The following is a 22,586-nucleotide window of genomic DNA, read 5'->3' on the forward strand; positions in this document are numbered from 1 at the left end:
CCTACTGCTCAATTCAGTCCATAGCGCGGAAGACCTGCAATTGGTAGAGAGATTGACATTTAAAGGCATTGTTACCGCGTTCGCAGAGACAGCATCCGGGGTAAACGATGCATATGTCGGCTCAATCGGAAATGACCTTTAAAGGTCAACTGCGCTACAACATAGATCTCCTACACTAGGGTTTGAATTGAGCCCTTAGTCCTTTGAAGTGAAACATGACATGGTATGACTTGGTCACCACCACAGACCACAAAGATGAGAGACTGAACTCCATATGCTTCAGGATCCTCAGGTAACCTCTACCCATCCTCAGCAGTAATTAGACTTACACATTCTGACTGTACTCTCTAGTGGAACCAAGCTATAGAATTACTTCCTGGATGCAGGACTATAGATCCCTAAAAATATAAATATCTTCAGTAAATAAGTGTCATCATACCATAATTATGAGGGTAAAGTTTCACTGTATTAAATCAGCTATTATAATATCAAACTGTCCCCTACATTCCCCCCCCCCCCCCCTCGGGAATACTGTAGCGACTCTCACAAAGAATGACATAATAAAATAAGATTATGATGTTAAAATTATATTAGATCATAGGGATGTCTGTTTTTGCAGTGTGGAGAAATAGGCAACAGAGTATTTAAAAACACAAAACGATAAAATATTTATTGATTTTTATTTCCCATACATTTGCAAGTTTAAGGTCAACATTAAATAGGTTCTGGATGGTGGGTAGAATAATTCCATCTCCTCATCCTTTATTCCTGTACCTGTCACCCCTTCACATATCCATCCATCTTCTAAAATAGACCCAAAAGAACAAAAGCGATCAAATCTTTCAGAATATAAAACAAGTTGTTCGCATATTACACACTCACACATACAAATACTGGAATGAAAATGAACTCCTCAGGAAGAGTTAGCTAATAGCCAACTCCATGAAACCAACAGTCATTTCATATAGTCCTGGATCACTCGTGTGGATTGTGCCTTATAGCCTTTTAAATGGCGCTGAAAAAGAAAAGCAAAAACCCGGTTATCACATACTGTCCCACAACCTTCATAATCCCTTAGAAATCTTCACAATACAGTGAAAGGATGTCAACACAAAACCAATTTGTGCACTGAATTGTCTCATCCTTTGTTCTCTCACTCTTTTCTTTTCTGTCGCGCTCTGTCTTCAGTTGTTTATTTTACAAAAGTGTTCCTGAAAAATAAATACAAATATTTCCAATACTGTAGTTGTCTGTGACCCAAATATCACCTTTGTGAAAGCAGTATGTAAAGTCCTATCTATGCTAAGCGCTTCTGTAGAAGCTCTTCTCTCCTCAGGTTCTCACCATAATAAACCTTTCTTTCTTCTTTCTTTCTGTATCATTCTTCACCGATGTCCATTGTGATTATGGACAAAATAAATAAATAAATACAAAGGAATAAATACATACTGTAAATATTTTCTTAAATAAATACATATCTCAGATAGTTTGCCTTGTCTTGAAAAAAAATTACTTGACTCCCTGCTGAGTTTCATAATGTTCATATTTCTCGGAATGTCCTCAGAGCGTCCACTCACACAGCTAAAAATGAACCTAGTCTTTGATTCCAGACAGAACATACCCAGAAACKAATTTGAAAGGTAATGGTATTGTAACCTGTGGTGCTCCACTTATATTCTATTACGTCATACTCCTCTGTTCCTTATTGGAATTAAGGGAAAAGTTAATGGATAACACCTGCTTTTATCCCTCATTTAATCAGCCCACCTTTCACCCYGGAGTTTCAAAACCTTTAAAAACATTGTTTTGCTTTGAAAAACTTCAAACTTAAAGATTCAAAGTAAGAAAGATTTTTTGACCTAATCGATTTCCGACACACCAACTGGGCTTCAGTTCTGTCGCTGTGGAGATGATGGACGAGGGCTTTATAGGACAGTGTTGACACTGGGCTCCCTTGATACGGTGCTGGGGACGGAGGAGAAGGCAAAGGTCTGGGCTGAGGACACTGCTAGGAGCCCTCTTCCTCAGGATGTCCCGGGGCRTAGTAGCCCGCCAGCTGCCTGAAACGTGGTCCCCAGTCGCTGAGGTAGGAGAAATCCTGCTCGGACGTAGTGGACAGGGTGTGGATAGAGCTGAGGGAGAGGGCCGGCGAGCTGGTGCCTTCAAAGGCGTAGGTCTGGAACGAGTCGTAGGGCGGCACTGACAGGTCGGCATCCGCCTGCTCCACCTTCTTGCGGATGTAGCCCTTGAAGAGGGAGAAGTCGGCTGCCCCGCCATCGCCGCTCACCCGCCCCTGGATCCACTGGGGCAGTGCATGCAGATCAGGGCCTGACTCAGAAGATCCACTCTTGRCCTCGGGGAAGTCATAGAGGTTGCGCAGGGCACTCATGTCGTAGGCCTGCGTGTCCTGCTCGCCGCCGCCCTCGTCGTTGTACTTGATGACGTTGTCGCGCATGTCCTCCTCGTCCTCTGACATACGCTGGCCCTTRCGGTGGCGCTTCAGGGTTAGGATTAGCAGCACCAGGACTGCAGAGGTGGAGAAAGAGCATGGAATTAGGGATTAAGGGGTTTAGGGATTAACAGCGGGGAAATCAGAGCCAAAGATCTGGATTATTATCTGGAGTAGGGAGAAACTTTTCGAGAGTAGCTGGTAAGAGAGTAATTTCACGTAACGGGGAGAAGACTAATGAATTATAGGAATGAACAAAAACATCGGGGGCCATCTGCCCTTTTGTAAAGATTCTCTCAAGCACAATGGGGAATAACACAATTAATGAAGAATTATTGGATTATGCAAGTGGCAACAGCCTTTTTTGTCATTATCAGGAAAAAGTTTCCCCTTTTCCATCTCTGGTTTTCTAACTTTGATTTCACCCCAAAAAGACAGCCAAGTGAAGTGAAATAACAAAGGGTAACATTTCCAATGCATGAGCATCGATTCTCCACGGGATGCACGAACAAAATCTTTAATTTTGCTCGCCCAGAAATATGTTTTGAAATGCTTAATAGAGGCTGATCCGTCTATCAATACTTCTTCAAGTGAAACGTGCTGCGGTAGAACCAGACAGAAAATCACAGCAGAGATCTACTGTATTGGGCTCTACCTAGAGAGGGTTTAATGACTGAAAAATGAAGTCTGAATTAAAAAGGAAAACAATTGAGATGGATCACTTAATAGTCTAATGAGACGGAGGAAAAACAAAAGCTGTATCCACCTCAATAAATCAATGACGGCTTTAATCCAAGCTTACTTCTTTTAATCACCTCCTTTATGTCTGATTAGAAAACTTCCACTTAGCAATAGCCCCCTTCTCCAGACATATCCTTATTCTGGAGGGGCTGTGCTTGATTACTTAATGTCTACCACCAAAGCAAATGTCATCGCTATGACAACAACATTCTAATCAAACGTGTCTATCGATTGTGGAAATAAAAAGATAAGATAATTAGAATGACTATATGAATATTCAGMCAATATTAATGTATATCATGACTATTATGGAGTAATATTACCATTACTGTGTATAATACTGCTATGACCATTACAATTATAATTGGGATTGATGTGAAAACTGTTTCTTCTGTGTGTAATTCCCTTCATAATCATCACCKTTTCAGGAGTTTTTGTTTAATCCTTTGGAAGGGATTTTTTTAGGGGGTAGATCAGCTTCAATATTGCTGATAGAAGCCACAATCTATCAATGTAATTGTCTGCATCATTTCCTTATCCGCATACTGTATATATATTATATATATATTTGTTTTATATATATTTTCGGAAGTTTAAGTCGGAAGTTTACATACACTTAGGTTGGAGTCATTAAAACTCGGTTTTCACCCATTCCACACATTTCTTGTTAACAAACTATAGTTTTGGCAAGTCGGTTAGGACATCTACTTTGTGCATGACACAAGTCATTTTTCCAACAATTGTTTACAGACAGATTATTTMACTTATAATTCACTGTATCACAATTCCAGTGTGTCAGAATTTTACATACACTAAGTTGACTGTGCTTTTTAACAGCTTGGAAAATTCCAGAAATTATGTCATGGCTTTAGCAGCTTCTGATAGGCTAAGTGACATCATTTGAGTCAATTGAAGTCGGGAGTTTACATACACCTTAGCCAAATACATTTACACTCAGTTTACCACATTCCTGACATTTAATCCTAGTAAAAATTCCCTGTTTTAGGTCAGTTGGATTCACTACTTTATTATAAGAATGTGACATTTCAGAATAATAGTAGAGAGAGTGATTTATTTCAGTTTTTGTTTCTTTCATCACATTCCCAGTGGGTCAGATGTTTACATACTGTCACGCCCTGACCTTAGAGAGCTTTTTATGTCTCTATTTTGGTTTGGTCAGGGTGTGATTTGGGTGGGCATTCTATGTTCTATTTTCTATGTTTTTGTATTTCTTTGTTTTGGCCGGGTATGGTTCTCAATCAGGGACAGCTATCTATCGTTGTCTCTGATTGGGAATCATACTTAGGCAGCCTTTTTCCCTTTTGTGTTTGTGGGAAGTTGTCTTTGTTTGTGGCACTATAGCGCTTAAGCTTAACGGTTGTTTATTTTGTTTCTTGTTTTGTTGACGACATTTTAAAATAAAATGTACGCTCACCACCCTGCACTTTGGTCCAGTTCTTTCGACGGCCATGACACATACTCAATTAGTATTTGGTAGCATTGCCTTTAAATTGTTTAACTTGGATCAAACGTTTCAGGTAGCCTTCCACAAGCATCCCACAATAAGTTGGGTGAATTTTGGCCCATTCCTCCTGGCAGAGCTGGTGTAACGGAGTCAGGTTTGTAGGCCACCTTGCTCGCACATGCTTTTTCAGTTCTGCCGACAAATTTTCTATAGGTTTGAGGTCAGGGCTTTGTGATGGCCACTCCAGTACATTGACTTTGTTGTCCTTAAGCCATTTTGCCACAACTTCGGAAGTATGCTTGAGGTCATTGTCCATTTGGAAGACCCATTTGCGACCAAGCTTTAACTTCCTGACTGATGTCTTGAGATGTTGCTTCAATGTATCCACATAATTTTACTACCTCATGATGCCATCTATTTTGTGAAGTGCACCAGTCCCTCCTGCAGCAAAGCATCCCCACAACATGATGCTGCCACCCCCATGCTTCACGGTCGGGATGGTGTTCTTCGGCTTGCAAGCCTCCCCCTTTCTCCTCCAAACACAACGATGGTCATAATGGCCAAACAGTTCTATTTTTCTTTCATCAGACCAGAGGACATTTCTCCAAAAAGTACGATCTTTGTCCCCATGTGCAGTTGCAAAACGTAGTCTGGCTTTTTATGGAGGTTTTGGAGCAGTGGCTTCTTCCTTGCTGAGCGGCCTTTCAGGCTATGTCGATATAGGACTCTTTTACTGTGGATATAGATAATTTTGTACCTGTTTCCTCCAGCATCTTCACAAGGTCCTTTGCTGTTGTTCTGGGATTGATTTGCACTTTTYGCACCAAAGTACGTTCATCTCTCGGAGATAGAACGTGTTTCCTTCCTAAGCGGTATTACGGCTGCGTGTTCCCATGGTGTTTATACTTGCATACTATTGTTTGTACAGATGAACGTGGTACCTTCAGGCGTTTGGAAATTGCTCCCAAGGATGAACCAGACTTGTGGTGTACAATTTTTTTTWAATTTTTAGGTCTTGGCTGATTTCTTTTGATTTTCCYATGATGTCAAGCAAAGAGGCACTGAGTGGTAGGCCTTGAAATACATCCACAGGTACACCTCCAATTGACTCAAATTATGTCAATTAGCCTATCAGAAGCTTCTTAAGCCATAACATAATTTCAGGAATTTTCCAAGCTGTTTAAAGGCACAGTCAACTTAGTGTATGTAAACTTCTGACCCACTGGAATTGTGATACAGTGATTTATAAGTGAAATAATCTGTCTGTAAACAATTGTTGGAAAAATGACTTGTGTCATGCACAAAGTAGATGTCCTAACCGACTTGCCAAAATTATAGTTTGTTAACAAGAAATTTGTGGAGTGGTTGAAAAGCAAGTTTTAATGACTCCAACATAAGTGTATGTAAACTTCTGACTTCAACTGTATATATACACAGTGCCTTCGGAAAGTATTCAGACCCCTAGACTTTTCCACATTTTGTTATGTTACAGCCTTCTTCTAAAATTGATTAAATGAACAAAAAAATACTCAGCAATCTACACACAATACCCCATAATGACAAAGCAAAACCAGCATATTTYATCACATTTATTAAAAATWAAAAACAGAAACACCATGTAAGTATTCAGACCCTTTGCTATGAGACTCGAATTTGAGCTCAGATGCATCTTGTTGATCATTGATCATCCTTGAGATGTTTCTACAACTTGATTAAAATCCACCTGTGTTAAATTCAATTGATTGGACATGATTTGGAAAGGCACACATTTGTCTATATAAGGTCCCACAGCTGTGCATGTCAGAGCAAAAACGAAGCYATGAGGTTGAAGGAATTGTCCGTAGAGCTCTGATACAGGTTTATGCCGAGGCACAGATCAGGAGAAGGGTACCAAAACATTTCTGCAGCATTGAAGGTCCCCAAGAACACAGTGGCCTCCGTCAGTCTTAAATGAAAGAAGTATGGAAACACCAAGACTCTTCCTAGAGCTGGCTGCCCGGAGGAGAATGGCCTTGGTCAGGGAGGTGACCAAGAATCCGATGGTCACTCTGACAGAGCTCTAGAGTTCCACTGTGGAGATGGGAGAACCTTCCAGAAAGACAACCATCTCTGCAGCACTCCACCAATAAGGCCTTCATAGTAGTGTGGCCAGACAGATGCCACTCATCAGTAAAATGCACATGACAGCCTGCTTGGAGTTTGCCAAAAGGCACCTAAAGGACTCTCAGACCATGAGAAACAAGATTCTCTGGTCTGATGAAACCAAGATTGAACTCTTTGGCCTGAATGCCAAGCATCACGTCTGGAGGAAACCTAGCACCATCCCTACTGTAAAGCATGGTGGTGGCAGCTGTGGAGTTGTCTTTCAGATGCAGGGACTGGGAGACTAGTCAGGATCGAGGCAAAGATGAACGGAGCAAAGTACAGAGAGATCCTTGATGAAAACCAGCTCCAGAGCGCTCAGGACCTCTGACTGGGGTGAAGGTTCACCTTCCAACAGGATAACRACCCTAAGCACACAGCCAAGACAACGCAGGAGTAGCTTCAGGACAAAAATGATCTAGAACCTCTATGATGCTGTGGAAGGATCCAAATTGKGGATTTAAAAGAAAACATAAATTCATGCATCACACCACTGAAGTGTAAAGAGACTCACATTTTTTTAATGGACTGGATATTTATAATTACCATCTGCGTCCTGTTTCAGTAATAATGAAATCAGAACTTCTTKTTGAGTATCTGATAATATACAATTGTTATGTGAGTGGTTCAAACACGCTAATAATGTTCCTCTGACTCCATCAAAAAAATTTGATATACCTCAACTGGTATGCCATCCAGCCCTGGAGTTTTCCTGGACTTAAAGGCAGAAATTGCGTCAAGAAGTTCCTCCTCTGTAATTTGGCCTACACATGAGTTTCTGTACAGCTGTTCTTTTTAAGGGAAGGGAGTTCCATGCGATCAAGGCTCTGTATAAAACTGTGCATTGCCGTGAATACGTTTTTTTGGAATTGGGGACTGGGAAGAGACCCCTGGTGGCATGTCTTGTGGGATATGTATGGGTGTCTGAGCTGAATGTTACTTGATTATACAGACAATCTGGAATATTCATCACAGTAATATTTTGAATAAAAACTAGGAGAGAAGCAGTTCATCTCTCGTCAACTCTCAACCAGGAAGTACTGGCAAGCATGTTGTTGATGTTAGTTCTGTATGTGCAGATACGGGCAAGGCGTGCTKCTCTGTTTTGAGCCAGCTGCAGAAATGCTAGGTTTTCCTTTGCTTCACTTGACAATATTACTGGACAGTAATCAAGATGGGACAAGACCAGAGCCTATAAAAACACAAGACCAGAGCCTATAAAAACACAAGACCAGAGCCTATAAAAACACAAGACCAGAGCCTATAAAAACACATATCTTTTTACAAGAGACATAGCCCTCCGCATCTTCACAAAAGCGTTGTTAAAATGAGTTGACCAACATAATTGACCATTCGATGTTATACCTAGGAGTTAGCTTCCGCAACTTGCTCAATGATCACAGCCTTTTTGTACAACTCCAGTTGAGGTTKAWKTCTTTTGAATTAAATATAATGCTTTTAATTGTAGATGTATTTAAGACCAGTTTATTATGACATTCTGATACTGAGTAACTGGTTATTTAGAATTTCAGTGAGGTCCATGCTTTGGGTGCTGACATGTAGAATGTGTAATCATCCACATAGATAGTCATTTTAGCTTCGTGTAAGAGTAACGGCCCAAGGCAACTGGCCTGAGCGACACCGCACTGTACATATCTGATGTTAAAGAAGCTTCCACTGTAGAATACTCCATGGGTTATATTGGATAAGTAACTCTCCAACCATGTGATGGCAGGTGATGTAAAGCCATAGCAAGTGAGTTTTTTCAATAAGAATTTACAATCAATAACTTCAAAGGCTGCACTGAAATCTAACAATACATCTCCAACTATCATCTTATTATCTATTTACTTTAACCAATCATTGGTCATCTGAGTCAGTGCAGTACAAGTTGAGTGCCCTTCTCTATATGCATGCTGAAAGTCAGCAGTTATCGTATTCTCTGAAGAATAGTATTTGGTCAAGCACAATCCTCTCCATCAGTTTACTAAGAACAGGCAGCAMACTGATTGGACCGTTGATAKAGCCAGCAAAGGGTGCTTTACTATTTTTAGGCAGTGGAATTACTTTAGCTTCCTTCCACAAGTGTGGACACACACTCCTTAAAGCTTTGGTTAAATATATAGCAAATAGGGGTGGCAATACAGTCTGCTACCATTCTCAATAGTTTCCCATTAAAGTTGTCTATGCCTGGTGGCTTATCATTATTGATGGATAGCAATAGTTTTTCCACCTCTCCCATACTAACTTGACCAAATTCAATATATAAATCCTTCTCTTTCATTATTAGATCTCTAATACAAAAATATGATGGTTCACTGTTCAATGTTGTCATTTCACTGCTGAGTGATTTCAATTAAATTCTGACCTTGGTTTCTGCCAACTCACTGGTTTAGACTTTACAATTAATTTTCTTGTTTCCAGGATCAGTATGGTAGGCCTACTGCTATTTAAATGTTACAATATGTATCCTAAAATGCAACTGTGAATATACTGCAAATATAGACCTATTATTCAGCGCCTCAGTATCACTGATAAACTCTAAAAAGAAAGATGAACTTAATTTATCTAAATATACAGTGCCTTCAGAAAGTATTCACACCCATTGACCTTTTGCACATTTTGTTGTTCTACAGCCTGAATTTAAAATTTAGATTTTGTGTCACTGGCCTACACACAATACCCCATAATGTCAAAGTGGAATTATGTTTTTAGACATTTTTACAAATGAATTACAAATATAAAAGCTGAAATATCTTGAGTCATTAAGTATTCAACCCCTTTGTTATGGAAAGCCTGAATACGTTCAGCAGTAAACATGTGCTTATMAAGTCACATAATAAGTTGCATGGACTCACTCTGTGTGCAATAACAGTTTTTAACATGATTTTTGAATGACTACYTTATCGCTGTACCCCACACATACAATTATCTGTAAGGTTCCTCAGTCGAGCAGTGAATTTCAAACAAAGATTCAACCACAAAGACCAGGGAGGTTTTCCAATGCTTCACAAAAWATCTGACATTGAATATCCCTTTGTGCATGGTGAAGTTACTACACTTAGGATGGTGTACACCCAGTCACTACAAAGATACCGGCGTCCTTCCTAACTCAGTTGCCGGAGAGGAAGGAAACCACTCAGGGATTTCACCATGAGGCCAATGGCGACTTTAAAACAGTTACAGAGTTTAATGGTTGTGATACGAGAAAACTACTCTACAATACTAACCTAAGAAGGAAGCCTGTACAGAATAAAAATATGCATCCTTTTTGCAACAAGGCACTAAAGTAAAAATGAACTTTATGTCATGAATACAAAGTGTTATGTTTGGAGCAAATCCAACACAATACATCACTGAGTACCACTTTTAATATTTTAAAGCATGGTGGCGGCTGCATCATGTTATGGATATTTTTAGGRCGTTCATGCTAGGGTGTTTTTTCAGATACAAATACGTGGAACAAAGCTAAGCACATGCGAAATCCTAGATGAAAACCTGGTTCAGGCTGCTTTCCAACAGACACTGGGAGACAAATTCAYCTTTTAGCAGGACAACAACCTAAAAYGCAAGGCCAATATACACTGGWGTTGCTTACCAAGATGACATTGAATGTTACTGAGTGGCCTAGTTACAGTTTTGACTTAAATTGGCTTGAAGATCTATGTCAAGACTTGGAAATGGCTGTCGAGCAATGATTAACAACCAACATGACAGAGCTTGAATAATATTTTTACAATCCAGGTGTGCAAAGCTCATAGAGACCTACCTAGAAAGACTCACAGTTGTAATCGCTGCCRAAGGTGATTCTAACATGTATTGACTTAGGGGTGTGAAYACCTATGTGAATTAGATATTTGTGTATTTAATTTAAATTGACTAACATTTCTAAAAACATGTTTTCACTTCGTCATTATGGGGTATTAAGTGCAGATGGGTGAGACATTCCATTTTGAAGTCAGGCTGTTGGAATAAGTCAAGTATGTATGGTATGAATGAGTACTTTCTGAAGGCACTGTGTGTGTGTGTGTGTGGTTCACTTACCATGGCCTTGCTCTAGCATACTGTACGTGTTAACCCAGCGGTGTAAAACGTGATTGATGTTATTTCCTTGCAGACACAATTTGCTAAAAATAGTCCTCTGTGCGTTGCTTTTGGAATCTCAAATCCTCCCTGACTCTCTAGCTTTTGTTTCGATGACYGTTAGCAAGCTGGACAGTGAGGAGACCATACATGTAGGTCTATTATCATTCATAGACAGTTTCGATTTGGTTTAGGTCATTTCAACGTGGATTGAGATCGTTTTYCCCCCGGGAAACCCAAACTACCCACGGGCAGCGGGCAGGATTGAATGGGTTCGCGGGGCGGTTCCGGGCTGGAACACAAAATTGTGGAGATTGTATGTTGAATAGATGGCAAAGACACTAAATGAAGATGGGAACACTAACCAAGCTTATCCACGGATGAGGAGCTTGAGAAGAAATGGAATAAAAAAGAAATGAAAAAGAAACATTTGAGGTCACGGTAATGGGTGTTTCAAGGCAATATTACTGTTCAAGAGAACATTACCAGGCAAGGGAAAGGAAACCCTCATAGTTGTGATAGTGTTCATCATTGAGAATGCACACTACCAAGCCAATTGTCTTTAACAATGACCGCTTGCCCAGACATACTGTATATGGTATGCACAGACATTTATTTGAATTAATTATAAGAATCTTAAAGAATATCACCTATCTATAAATGCCTCACATGCTTTATTCAACTGTCTAACTCCATCATATCCCAAAATATAAAGTCAGGCCAAAAATATGCAAAAAAAATTGTTGTATTTTTTAAATGTAAGGATTGGGCTCTATGGATCTATTATACTGGTAAAAAAAATTGTTGTATTTTTTTAATTTAAGGATTGGGCTCTATGGATCTATGGATCTATTATTCTTTCCCTTGCCTGGTAATGTTCTCTTGAACAGTAATATTGCCTTGAAACACCCATTACCGTGACCTCAAATGTTTTTTTCATTTATTTTTTATTCCATTTCTTCTCAAGCTCCTCATCCGTGGATAAGCTTGGTTAGTGTTCCCATCTTCATTTAGTGTGCACACCTGGATTGTAAAAATATTATTCAAGCTCTGTCATGTTGGTTGTTAATCATTGCTCGACAGYCATTTCCAAGTCTTGACATAGATTTTCAAGCCAATTTAAGTCAAAACTGTAACTAGGCCACTCAGTAACATTCRATGTCATCTTGGTAAGCAACTCCAGTGTATATTGGCCTTGCGTTTTAGGTTGTTGTCCTGCTAAAAGATGAATTTGTCTCCCAGTGTCTGTTGGAAAGCAGCCTGAACCAGGTTTTCTTCTAGGATTTCRCATGTGCTTAGCTCTGTTCCACGTATTTGTATCTGCACAAGATACTTAAAGGCCCAATGCAGATGTTTTTATYTCATTATATCTTATTTCTGGGTAACAATTAAGTACCTTACTGTAACAGTTTTCCATTAAAATTGTCAAAAAGAAATAAAAATAGTTTTTTTTKGAAGAAAAAATAACTATTACTCAAGCAAAAAAATGCAAGGACTGTCTAGGAGTGGCCTGAGTGGAGAGGGTAAGGCCACCAATGGGGTGGAGGGACCTAATGGGAGGGATACGTTATTTAAAAATTGTTATTGGCAGAGGTTTGGATGTCACCAGCAAGCTGAGTGGCGCAGCAGTCTAAGGCACTAGATCTCAGTGCTAGAGGTATCACTACAGACCCTGGTTCAATCCCAGGCTGTATACCGGCTGTGATCGTGAGTCCCATAGGGCAGCACACAATTGGACCAGCGTCGTCCGGGTTAAGGGAGGGTTCGGCCATCATTGTAAAATAAGAATTTGTTCTTAACTGTCTTGCCTATTTAAATTAAATAGCCAAAACTCCATCTACGCAAAACATGCTCATTAGAAGGTCCTGTGTTGATTGTATTTTCAACAAGCAACTATCAGAAAAAAAATCTAACTTTTGTAGTGTTACTTTCATCAGCTGTTGTATAGTATATGATCCAAAACACAGAAAACATTGTCACTGCACTGGGCCTTTAGTGCTCTAACCCTCACACTACTAAAAACACACATTGTGAATTTGAGAGATATGGCCTGACCATTAACTCAAAGAAAATGAATGACAGTACACTATTTTTCTTTAATTGGGTATGTCAGTGAACCCTTATATTTTGAAGGATTTGATAGACTTCTATTGGATTCGCAGCTTGATGCAAAGCACAGGCCCTTAGGCAATATACAGTCCCACCCTTAACCGKGACCTTGAGAGTCGGAACATGGCGCTGAAACTTTGATTGTTTCACCTTTCTTTCATGTTTTTTTTCCTCTTATGGGAAAGAGCAAAATGCAACAGTGACAAGCATATTAATCTGTATATAAAAAAAACTTGTCTTCATTTGCTGTAAATGACTTGAAAAATAAGACTGGGAGTTGTAGAGAAAATGGCCTGCGTTCCCATCTGGAGAGCTGCGTTTGCAGAAAGGAAGATGAGGACTGTTGATCGTCTAGAGCCTCTTGTACAATAACTCTTCATCTAGCCACTTCTCTTAACCTACATTGTCTCCATGGTGCCATGGGGAGATGGATGTCTTTGATCATTGTGGGAGTTTTTCCTCCGCATTCACCATCATTGGAGACAGTTAATAGCCGGGTCCAGCCAATAGACACGGGTCATACTAACCTCTTGATGCATGCTGCTGTGCATGCCAAACAAGCACTTGATTAGTACTCTCAATTCCCAATGGTGAAGAGGGTAATGGGAGGCGGAGATCTTGATTATACGACTCCTCTACTAACCAATCAGTGGTGAAGTTGGTAAACTGTGTGAGTGATATAAACTGCATGCGAGATGGGAGGGGCAGTGTTTTTCTTCTCTTAGTGGAAATGGAAAATCAGAGGTAAAACATTGGCTGCTTCATTCCTCTTAGAGATATTAACTTGAACGCTATATATTACGGTTATTCGCCGCTGTGGTGATATAGCGCATGATATGCAAATTCACATTTTGTATGTTATGCATGGAATAATGCATCACAGCCTGTTGTATATGYCCTGCAAACAGTGGCCAAACCCTGTAGTATAGTACCTGCCTCGCCAACATGTGGCTGCTCCTCTGTGTACAGATGTTCTGATAAGCGGTCCTGACAAGACGGCTAATTTACCCTTGGGCTGTGCCTAGCCGCACGAGGCCAAGAGTTCATCTTGGCAGATGGGGCTTAATTGGAACGGATGTGCGCAGATGCCTCGCCAAAATGGATTTATCACGTCACCCACTAAATTAACTGATGGAGGGATTGTTTATTTGTTGCTAATTAGGCAGAAATTTGTTTTCATTTCGCTCATCATGCCACAATTGATCTAATAGGTTGCYTGGGCGCCTCCGGGGAGCTGGGTTCTCCAACCCAACCACACTCATAAACACGTACAGAAACAATGGGTGAGTTTTTGTTCGTGTGTGTTCTGTATGTGTGTCTAGGCACTGTGTGTGGTTCTATTCTGTGTGTGTACGCTCTGTCTGTGTGTTCTGTGTGTGGGTGGATCGTTGGGAAGTCATTGCCGCCACACAAGCAGTCAGTTGTTTTGCTCCAGTACATCTCCCCCATTAACACACAAGGTGGCTGTTGACACAGCGCTGTCCCTTCTCGTTCCGCTCTCTCCCCATACGGCAAAGAAATATATGGCAATAYATGTACAGTTGAAGTSGGAAGTTTACATACACTTAGGTTGGAGTCATTAAAACTKGTTTTTCAACCACAAATTTCTTGTTAACAAACTATAGTTTTGGCAAGTCGGTTAGGACATCTACTTTGTTCATGACACAAGTCATTTTTCCAACAATTGTTTACAGACAGATTATTTCACTTATAATTCACCGTATCACAATTCCAGTGGGTCAGAAGTTTACATACATTAAGTTGACTGTGCCTTTAAACAGCTTGGAAAATTCCAGAAAATTATGTCATGGCTTTAGAAGCTTCTGATAGGCTAATTGACATCATGTGAGTAAATTGGAGGTGTACCTGTGGATGTATTTCAAGGCCGACCTTCAAACTTAGTGCCTCTTTGCTTGACATCATGGGAAAATCAAAATAAATCAGCCAAGACCTCCGAAAAATAAATGGTGGACCTCCACAAGTCTGGTTCATCCTTGGGAGTAATTTCCAAAGGCCTGAAGGTACCACGTTCATCTGTACAAAGAATAGTACGCAAGTATAAACACCATAGGACCACGCAGCTGTCATAACGCTCAGGAATGAGACACATTCTGTCTCCTAGAGATTAACGTACTTTGGTGCGAAAAGTGCAAATCAATCCCAAAACAACAGCAAAGGACCTTGTAAAGATGCTGGAAGGAAACAGGTACAAAAGCATCTATATCCACAGTAAAWCGAGTCCTATAACAACATAACCGCCATAAAAAAAGCCAGACTACGGTTTGCAACTGCACAAAGATCGTACTTTTTGGAGAAATGTCTTCTGGTCTGATGAAACAAAAATAGAACTGTTTGGCCATAATGACCATCGTTATGTTTGGAGGAAAAAGGTGGAGGCTTGCAAGCAGAAGAACACCATCCCAACTTTGAAGCACGGGGGTGGCAGAATCATGTTGTGGGGGTGCTTTGCTGCACTTCACAAAATAGATGGCATCATGAGGTAGGGAAATTATGTGGATATATTGAAGCAACATCTCAAGACATATTTATTTTATTTATTTTTTACCTTTATTTAACTAGGCAAGTCAGTTAAGAACAACTTCTTATTTTCAATGACGGCCTAGGAACAGTGGGTTAACTGCCTTGTTCAGGGGCAGAACGACAGATKTTTACCTTTTCAGCTCGGGGATTCGATCTTGCAACCTTTCGGTTACTAGTCCAACGCTCTAACCACTAGTGTACCTGCCGTCCCACATCAGTCAGGAAGTAAAGCTTGGTCGCAAATGGGTCTTCCACATAGACAATGACCCAAAGCATACTTCCAAAGTTGTGGCAAAATGGCTTAAGGACAACAAAGTCAATGTAATTGGAGTGGCCATCACAAAGCCCTGACCTCAAACCTATAGAAAATTTGTGTGCAGAACTGAAAAAGTGTGTGCGAGCAAGGAGGCCTACAAACCTGACTCAGTTACACCAGCTCTGTCAGGAGGAATGGGCCAAACTTCACCCAACTTATTGTGGGAAGCTTGTGGAAGGCTACCCGAAACGTTTGACTCAAGTTAAACAATATAAAGGCAATGCTACCAAATACTGATTGAGTGTATGTAAACTTCTGACCCACTGGGAATGTGATGAAAGAAATAAAAGCTGAAATAAATCATTCTCTCTACTATTATTCTGACATTTCACATTCTTAAAATAAAGTGGTGATCCTAACTGACCTAAGACAGGGAATTTTTACTAGGATTAAATGTCAGGGATTGTGAAAAACTGAGTTTAAATATACTTGGCTAAGGTGTATGTAAACTTCCGACTTCAACTGTATATTATTTATATATTATATGGGCATAGATGGTGGAAACATACAGTATATGCCCATAAATGGTGGAAACGTATATGCCCATATATGGTGGAATCGTACAGTACATGTCCATATATTGTGGAAACATACAGTACATGTCCATATATTGTGGAAACATACAGTATATGCCCATATATGGTGGAATCGTACAGTACATGTCCATATATTGTGGAAACATACAGTATATGCCCATATATGGTGGAATCGTACAGTACATGTCCATATATTGTGGAAACATACAGTATATGCCCATAAATGGTGGAAACATATATGCCCATGTATGGTGGAAAGATACAGTATATGCCCTGTCTCTTATACACATCTAGATGTGTATAAGAGACAGGTACATGCCCATATATGGTACAAACATTTATGCCCATATATGTTTATATATGTCATATATATGTTGAAATATATAAGAATTGGCAGTTTTCATAAATGTGACATATGTTATTGAAATATATGATAATATATTTTAAAATGTATGTCACGTTCATTTATGAATTTGTGGAATGTCTTTCCTTCTTAATGCATTTGCCATAACAAAGGGGTTGAATACTTATTGACTCAAGACATTTCAGCCTAACATTTTTAATTAATTTGTAAAAACATTTTTAATTAATTTGTAAAAACATAGTTCCACTGTGTAGGCGAGTCACACAAAATCTAAATTGAATTAATTTTAAATTCAGGCTGTAACAAAACAAAATGTGGAAAAAGTCAAGGGGTGTAAATACTTTCTGAAGGCCCTGTATGTGTTTCAATATAGCACAATCTAAATGGAATACTGTAAATACTCTATAGCACCACCAAAACCACAGTACCTTTTAACCAATGCTTTTTGTAGTGAAGCTTGTCTCCTTACGATTTGTACATAACCATAATGTGTTGKTTGAGGGCCAAAACGCTTTTAAAAACCACAATGAATAAAATATAAATGGCTTTTTAAGCTCACCAAGCTTAAGTTAACGGAGGCATAACTTTAACCGTACTCTCATTAAAACCACCCTAAAAATCATACCCCTTCMCTGATTCAGAGACCCCGGGTGACCTAAGGTATGTCCCAAATGGCCCCCCAATCCCARTGCCCTGGTCAAAGKTAGTGCMCTATATGGGGACTAGGGTGCCATTTAGGGACCTAGTCCCGGCCTGTTCATCAATCATTCAAAACAAACAAGATGTGAAACATGTTAGTGAAGTAAGACGAGGGAACCGAAAATAAACTGACAACGAAGTACACTGCGTTATTGCGTTTCAACCGCAGCCGAAAGAGTAACGTTTCGAGCAATATTGACGAGGCAAGCGACTCATTAAATGTTTAAACATGACAATCCAAAATCCTCTCTCGCCTAGCACTCCTGCTGAGAGTCGTGCATGTGAGTGCTAGTATCTGAGAACGTCTGGAAAGCTTTATCTATTTAAAGAGCGTTGTTCCAGGGGGACGTTAGGGCTGATGCAGCAATATCCCCCCCTCTCCTCCTTCTAGGCCTCCCACTCTCTCCACTCAGCTCCCCCTACCTCCATATTCTGGGGAGCAGAGTGGTTTGATATCATTGAATTGTATACACTCTCCACTTGGACAAAACTTTTTCTCGTGAAAGGGGGTTGAGTTTTCTGACTGCAACATCAGCAGTTACCCGTTTGAAGGAAAAAGATGGAAAAGTAAAGATATGCATCACCTTTTTATGTAATCTGTCCTTGTTTTTCCAGCCTGTTCTACATGAGATGAGAAAAAAAGTAACCCTAAAAKATGGACTGTCCATCTAACAATGATAGTTGTGGTGGGGTGATACACTCAGTTTTAGTACTACTTGGTTTATCGTTCAGATAAGTGCCACACATTTGGATAAGCRGTGTTCGGTGGGATAGCATCATGAATCAAATCAAATCAAATGTTTTTATATAGCCCTTCTTACATCAGCTGATATCTCAAAGTGCTGTACAGAAACCCAGCCTAAAACCCCAAACAGCAAGCAATGCAGGTGTAGAAGCACGGTCTATCCTTGAACTGTTTATCCTTAGTCAAGCATAAGGAAATCTTGAAGGAAGGATAAGGAAATGGTGACAATAAATGTAAAACAAATCATAGATGCATGCAATTCATGAATGAGGGATACAGCTATAGGGGTATATTGTTTGGTGGGATTRCGTCATGAACTGTCTACACTAAGACAAGGATAAGAAAATGAGGGATACATTGGTAGTGGTAGATTTGACTTTGGTCTTCTGGTCTCTATATTATTCACATTGTTTTGAATAATTCCCATATACTCATACAGTGCATTCGGAAGGTATTCAGACCCTTTCACTATTTACACATTATGTTACTGTAAAACATTTCCCTCAATCTACAACACAATACCCTATAATGAAAAGTGAAAACAGGTTTTGAGACATTTTTTTTAACAGAAATACCTTACTTTACATAAAGTATTTCAGACCCTTTGCTTAGATTTGACATTGAGCTCAGGTGCATCTTGTTTCCATTAATCATCCTTGAGATGCTTCTACAAATTGGTAGGATTCCACCAGTGGTAAATAAATTGATTGGACATGATTTGGAAAGGCACACACCTGTCTATATAAGGTCCCACAGTTGACAGTGCATGTCAGAGCGAAAACCAAGCCCTGAGGTTGAAGGAATTGTCCGTAGAGCTCCGAGACAGGATAGTGTCGAGGCACAGAACTGGGGAAGGGTACCAAAACATTTATACATCATTGAAGATCCCAAGAAACAGTGGCCACCATGTTCTTAAATGGAAGAAGTTTGGAAACACCAAGACTCTTCCCAGAGCTGGCCACCCAGCCAAACTGAGCAATTGGGGGAGAATGGCCTTGGTCAGGGAGGTGACTGAGAACCTGATGGTCACTCTGACAGAGCTCCAGAGTTCCTCTGTGGAGATGGGAGAGCCTTCCAGAAGGACAACCATCTCTGCAGCACTCCACCAATCAGGTCTTTATGGTAAAGTGGCCAGACGGAAGCCGCAGGAGTGACTTCGGGACAAGTCTCTGAATGTCCTTGAGTGGCCCAGCCAGAGCTCAGACTTAAACCTGATCAAACATCTCTGGATAGACCTGAAAATAGCTGCGTAGCGATGCTCCCCATCCAACCTGACAGAGCTAAAAAGGACTGCTGAGAAGAATGGGAGAAAATTCCCAAATACAGGTGCGCCAAGCTTGTAGCGTCATACCCAAGACTCAAGGCTGTAATCACTGCCAAAGGTGCTTCAACAAAGTACTGAGTAAATAGTCTGAATACTTACGTAAATATGATATTTCCAATTTTTATTTTTAATACATTTGCTACAATTTCTAAAAACCTGTTTATGCTTTGTCATTATAGGGTATTGTGTGTAGATTGATGAGGAAAAAAAAATATTTAATCAATTTTAGAATGAGGCTGTAACGTAACAAAATGTGGGAAAAGTCAAGTGGTCTGAACTTTCTGAATGCACTGTATATGTGATATACCTGTAGCAGAATTATCATATTTTACACCCATAAACTGTATACCTCTCTATTTGTCTGTTTTAAAACAAAAGCATTTTCTGTGTCCCTATAGACCCCCATCAGAATATCCAGAGCAGATGTCTTTCCTTTATTAATGCCAGTTGTAAACATACTTTATCCCATACTTTATCCCATACTTTATCCCATACTTTATCCCAACAAACAATCTGCATCCTTCAATTTGATCCTATGCCCAGCTTGTGTCTTTACAGTTGACTTATTCCAACAGAAGGGCCATCTCATTAATCAAATAGACAGAAATCTCAACAAGTGTGCAATTATGTTGCCCCAAAAACTGTACAAGCAGACCAACAGGTCATAGTGTTGTTTGTTTTGTGCATAGTTTCTTTACATAAATGCTGACTTTTTTGGGAGCTTAAACAGATGTTTTCAGACCTCTGTTCAAATAGAATTTGTTTCTTTCAAGAACCTTGAGCGTTTGATTACCTAAAGTGCCAAATAGACTGGAATTTCACTTTTATAACTATTATGTTGGCAACCTCAATAAAGAAGGGGTTTGGTCGCTRCTTACCTATGAGTATGAGCATGCAGACCAGTAGAGCTATGAGGGCCCCGGGACTGAGTGAGGCGCTAATGACGTAGGCGGTGGCATTGCAGGACTGGATGGCGCCCTCCGGGTCGCAGCCACACACGTGGATGGTCAGGGTGCCCGTGGAGCTCAGAGCAGGAGGCCCGGTATCCACCACCAGGATAGGCAGCAGGTAGACGTTCTGCTCGCGGCGGTTGAAGCCCGAGCGCTGGGTCCGGATCCCTACAGTGTTGTCTGGAACATGGAGATATAATATTATACAAGGGTAGCCTATGTCAAACATAGACCTTCATAACTATCTGCTCGTGGTGGTTGAAGCCCGAGCCCTGGGTCTGCAGTGTTGTCTGGAACATAGAGATATATGAGCTAATATTAGTGCCGGGATGATACCAGTATTTCATTACCAGTATTCCAGAGTCATATTTAGTTATTTTCCAAGCTATAGTTCACAGTATTTTACATACAGGAGGTTTTTAAAGGACTAAAGAGTTGGTCTGCTTCGTGTAATATTGGGACGGAAACTCAAAATGGAATACATTTCAACTCTATATCTGACATGGTACAGGTGTCTTTTTTTAAAGCCCATAACCATGTGTGTGAGGTGTATACTTTGGTTTCAAAGTAGATTTGTTTAAGACTACCAATAATCACTCTGTGTGACCCTGATTTAGCCCACTGCCGTAAAAGGTTATTTATATGGTCTGGAATTCCTCACAGACAGAGGAATCAATCAAGATATTTCAGTAGAGCCATGTGGAAAAATAAAATAGGTGCTACTTAATAAATACACTTGCCTCTGCTCAGGTAGACCATTTGGTCATATGGTTACTACCATTCATCATTTTTTATATATATWTTTTKATTTAACCTTTATTTAACTAGGCAAGTCAATTAAAAACAAATTCTTATTTACAATGACGGCCTACCGGGGAACAGTGGGTTAACTGCCTTGTTCAGGGGCAGCACAACAGATCTTTACCTTCTCAGCTCAGGGATTTGATCCAGCAACATTTCGGTTACTGGCCCAACRCTCTAACTACCTGCCGCCCCATATTATCAATGAACAGTTCAGAAGCATTTACTTGTTCATGCATAGATGGGTTATACAGGCTAAATAGGCATTATTAGAAGTAAACACTCCCATTTTGCCAAAGATAGATACCTCAGATCATCAACTCTGAAATAATATTAGTATTTAAGGACATGGAGCAAAGGAATCACGTGTGTCAAGCCCATACACTTCAACCATGTCTTTTTAGAGTGAACACATGAATTGCTAGCTGCTGTCAGTGAGCATTCAATTTCAATTTAAGGGGTTTTATTGGCATGGGAAACACATGTTTACATTGCCAAAGCAAGTGAAATAGATAATAAACAAAAGTGAAATAAACATTAAACATTACACTCACAAAAGTTCCAAAAGAATAAAGACATTTCAAATTTCATATTCTGTCTATATACAGTTTTGTAATGATGTGCAAATAGTTAAAGTACAAAAGGGAAAATAAATAAACATAAATATAGGTTGTATTTACAATGGTGTTTGTTCTTCACTGGTTGCTCTTTTCTTGTGGCAGCAGGTCACAAATCTTGSTGCTGTGATGTCACACTGTGGCATTTCACCCAATAGATATGTGAGTTTATCAAAATTGGATTTGTTTTTGAATTCTTTGTGTTTCTGTGTAATCTGAGGGAAATATGAATCTGTAATATGGTCATACATTTGTCAGGAAGTCAGGAAGTGCAGCTCAGTTTCCACCTCATTTTGTGGACAGTGTGCACATAGCCTGTCTTGTCTTGAGAGACAGGTCTGCTTCATCACACATTCTTTTTAGTCAAATGAAACCAAGGGGAGAAAATGGGAGAACGTCATGATTTGAAATGGAACCTCACTGGTGCACAGCCTCTCGGGGAGACACATGTAACACTAAATGTATTTGTATGTTTTTATTTCACCTTTATTTAACCAAGCATACAGTAGCAGGCTTTGACAAATATAGTCAGAAAAGCTAGTGTGGATGGACTTGCATATAAGACACTGGGCAATCCATCACCGGAGACAGACATCACCATCATGGACTTAGCTACAGCACTGTCAGGAGGCAGACATCACTGTTATGGACGTAGCTACAGCACTGTTACAGGCAGACATCACTGTTATGGACGTAGCTACAGC

General features: G+C 40.0%; 1 protein-coding gene across 3 annotated transcripts in view; it reads right to left on the reverse strand.

Annotated features, from left to right (window-relative positions):
* Positions 1 to 643: 643 nt before the first annotated feature.
* Positions 644 to 22,586, reverse strand: part of LOC111970512 (cadherin-22-like) — a 272,775-nt gene continuing 250,832 nt past the window's right edge. For all 3 annotated transcript variants that reach the window (XM_070445786.1, XM_023997313.2, XM_023997312.2), the window contains 2 exons: positions 20,393 to 20,644; positions 644 to 2,526 (listed from right to left, as the gene is read on the reverse strand). In XM_070445786.1, coding sequence (XP_070301887.1) covers positions 2,009 to 2,526; positions 20,393 to 20,644 — 770 coding nt within the window. In that variant the 3' untranslated portion in view covers positions 644 to 2,008. The remainder of the gene's footprint in view (positions 2,527 to 20,392; positions 20,645 to 22,586) is intronic.

The sequence above is a fragment of the Salvelinus sp. IW2-2015 genome, linkage group LG11 (genome assembly GCF_002910315.2).
Source record: "Salvelinus sp. IW2-2015 linkage group LG11, ASM291031v2, whole genome shotgun sequence".
Classification (NCBI taxonomy): Eukaryota; Metazoa; Chordata; class Actinopteri; order Salmoniformes; family Salmonidae; genus Salvelinus; species Salvelinus sp. IW2-2015.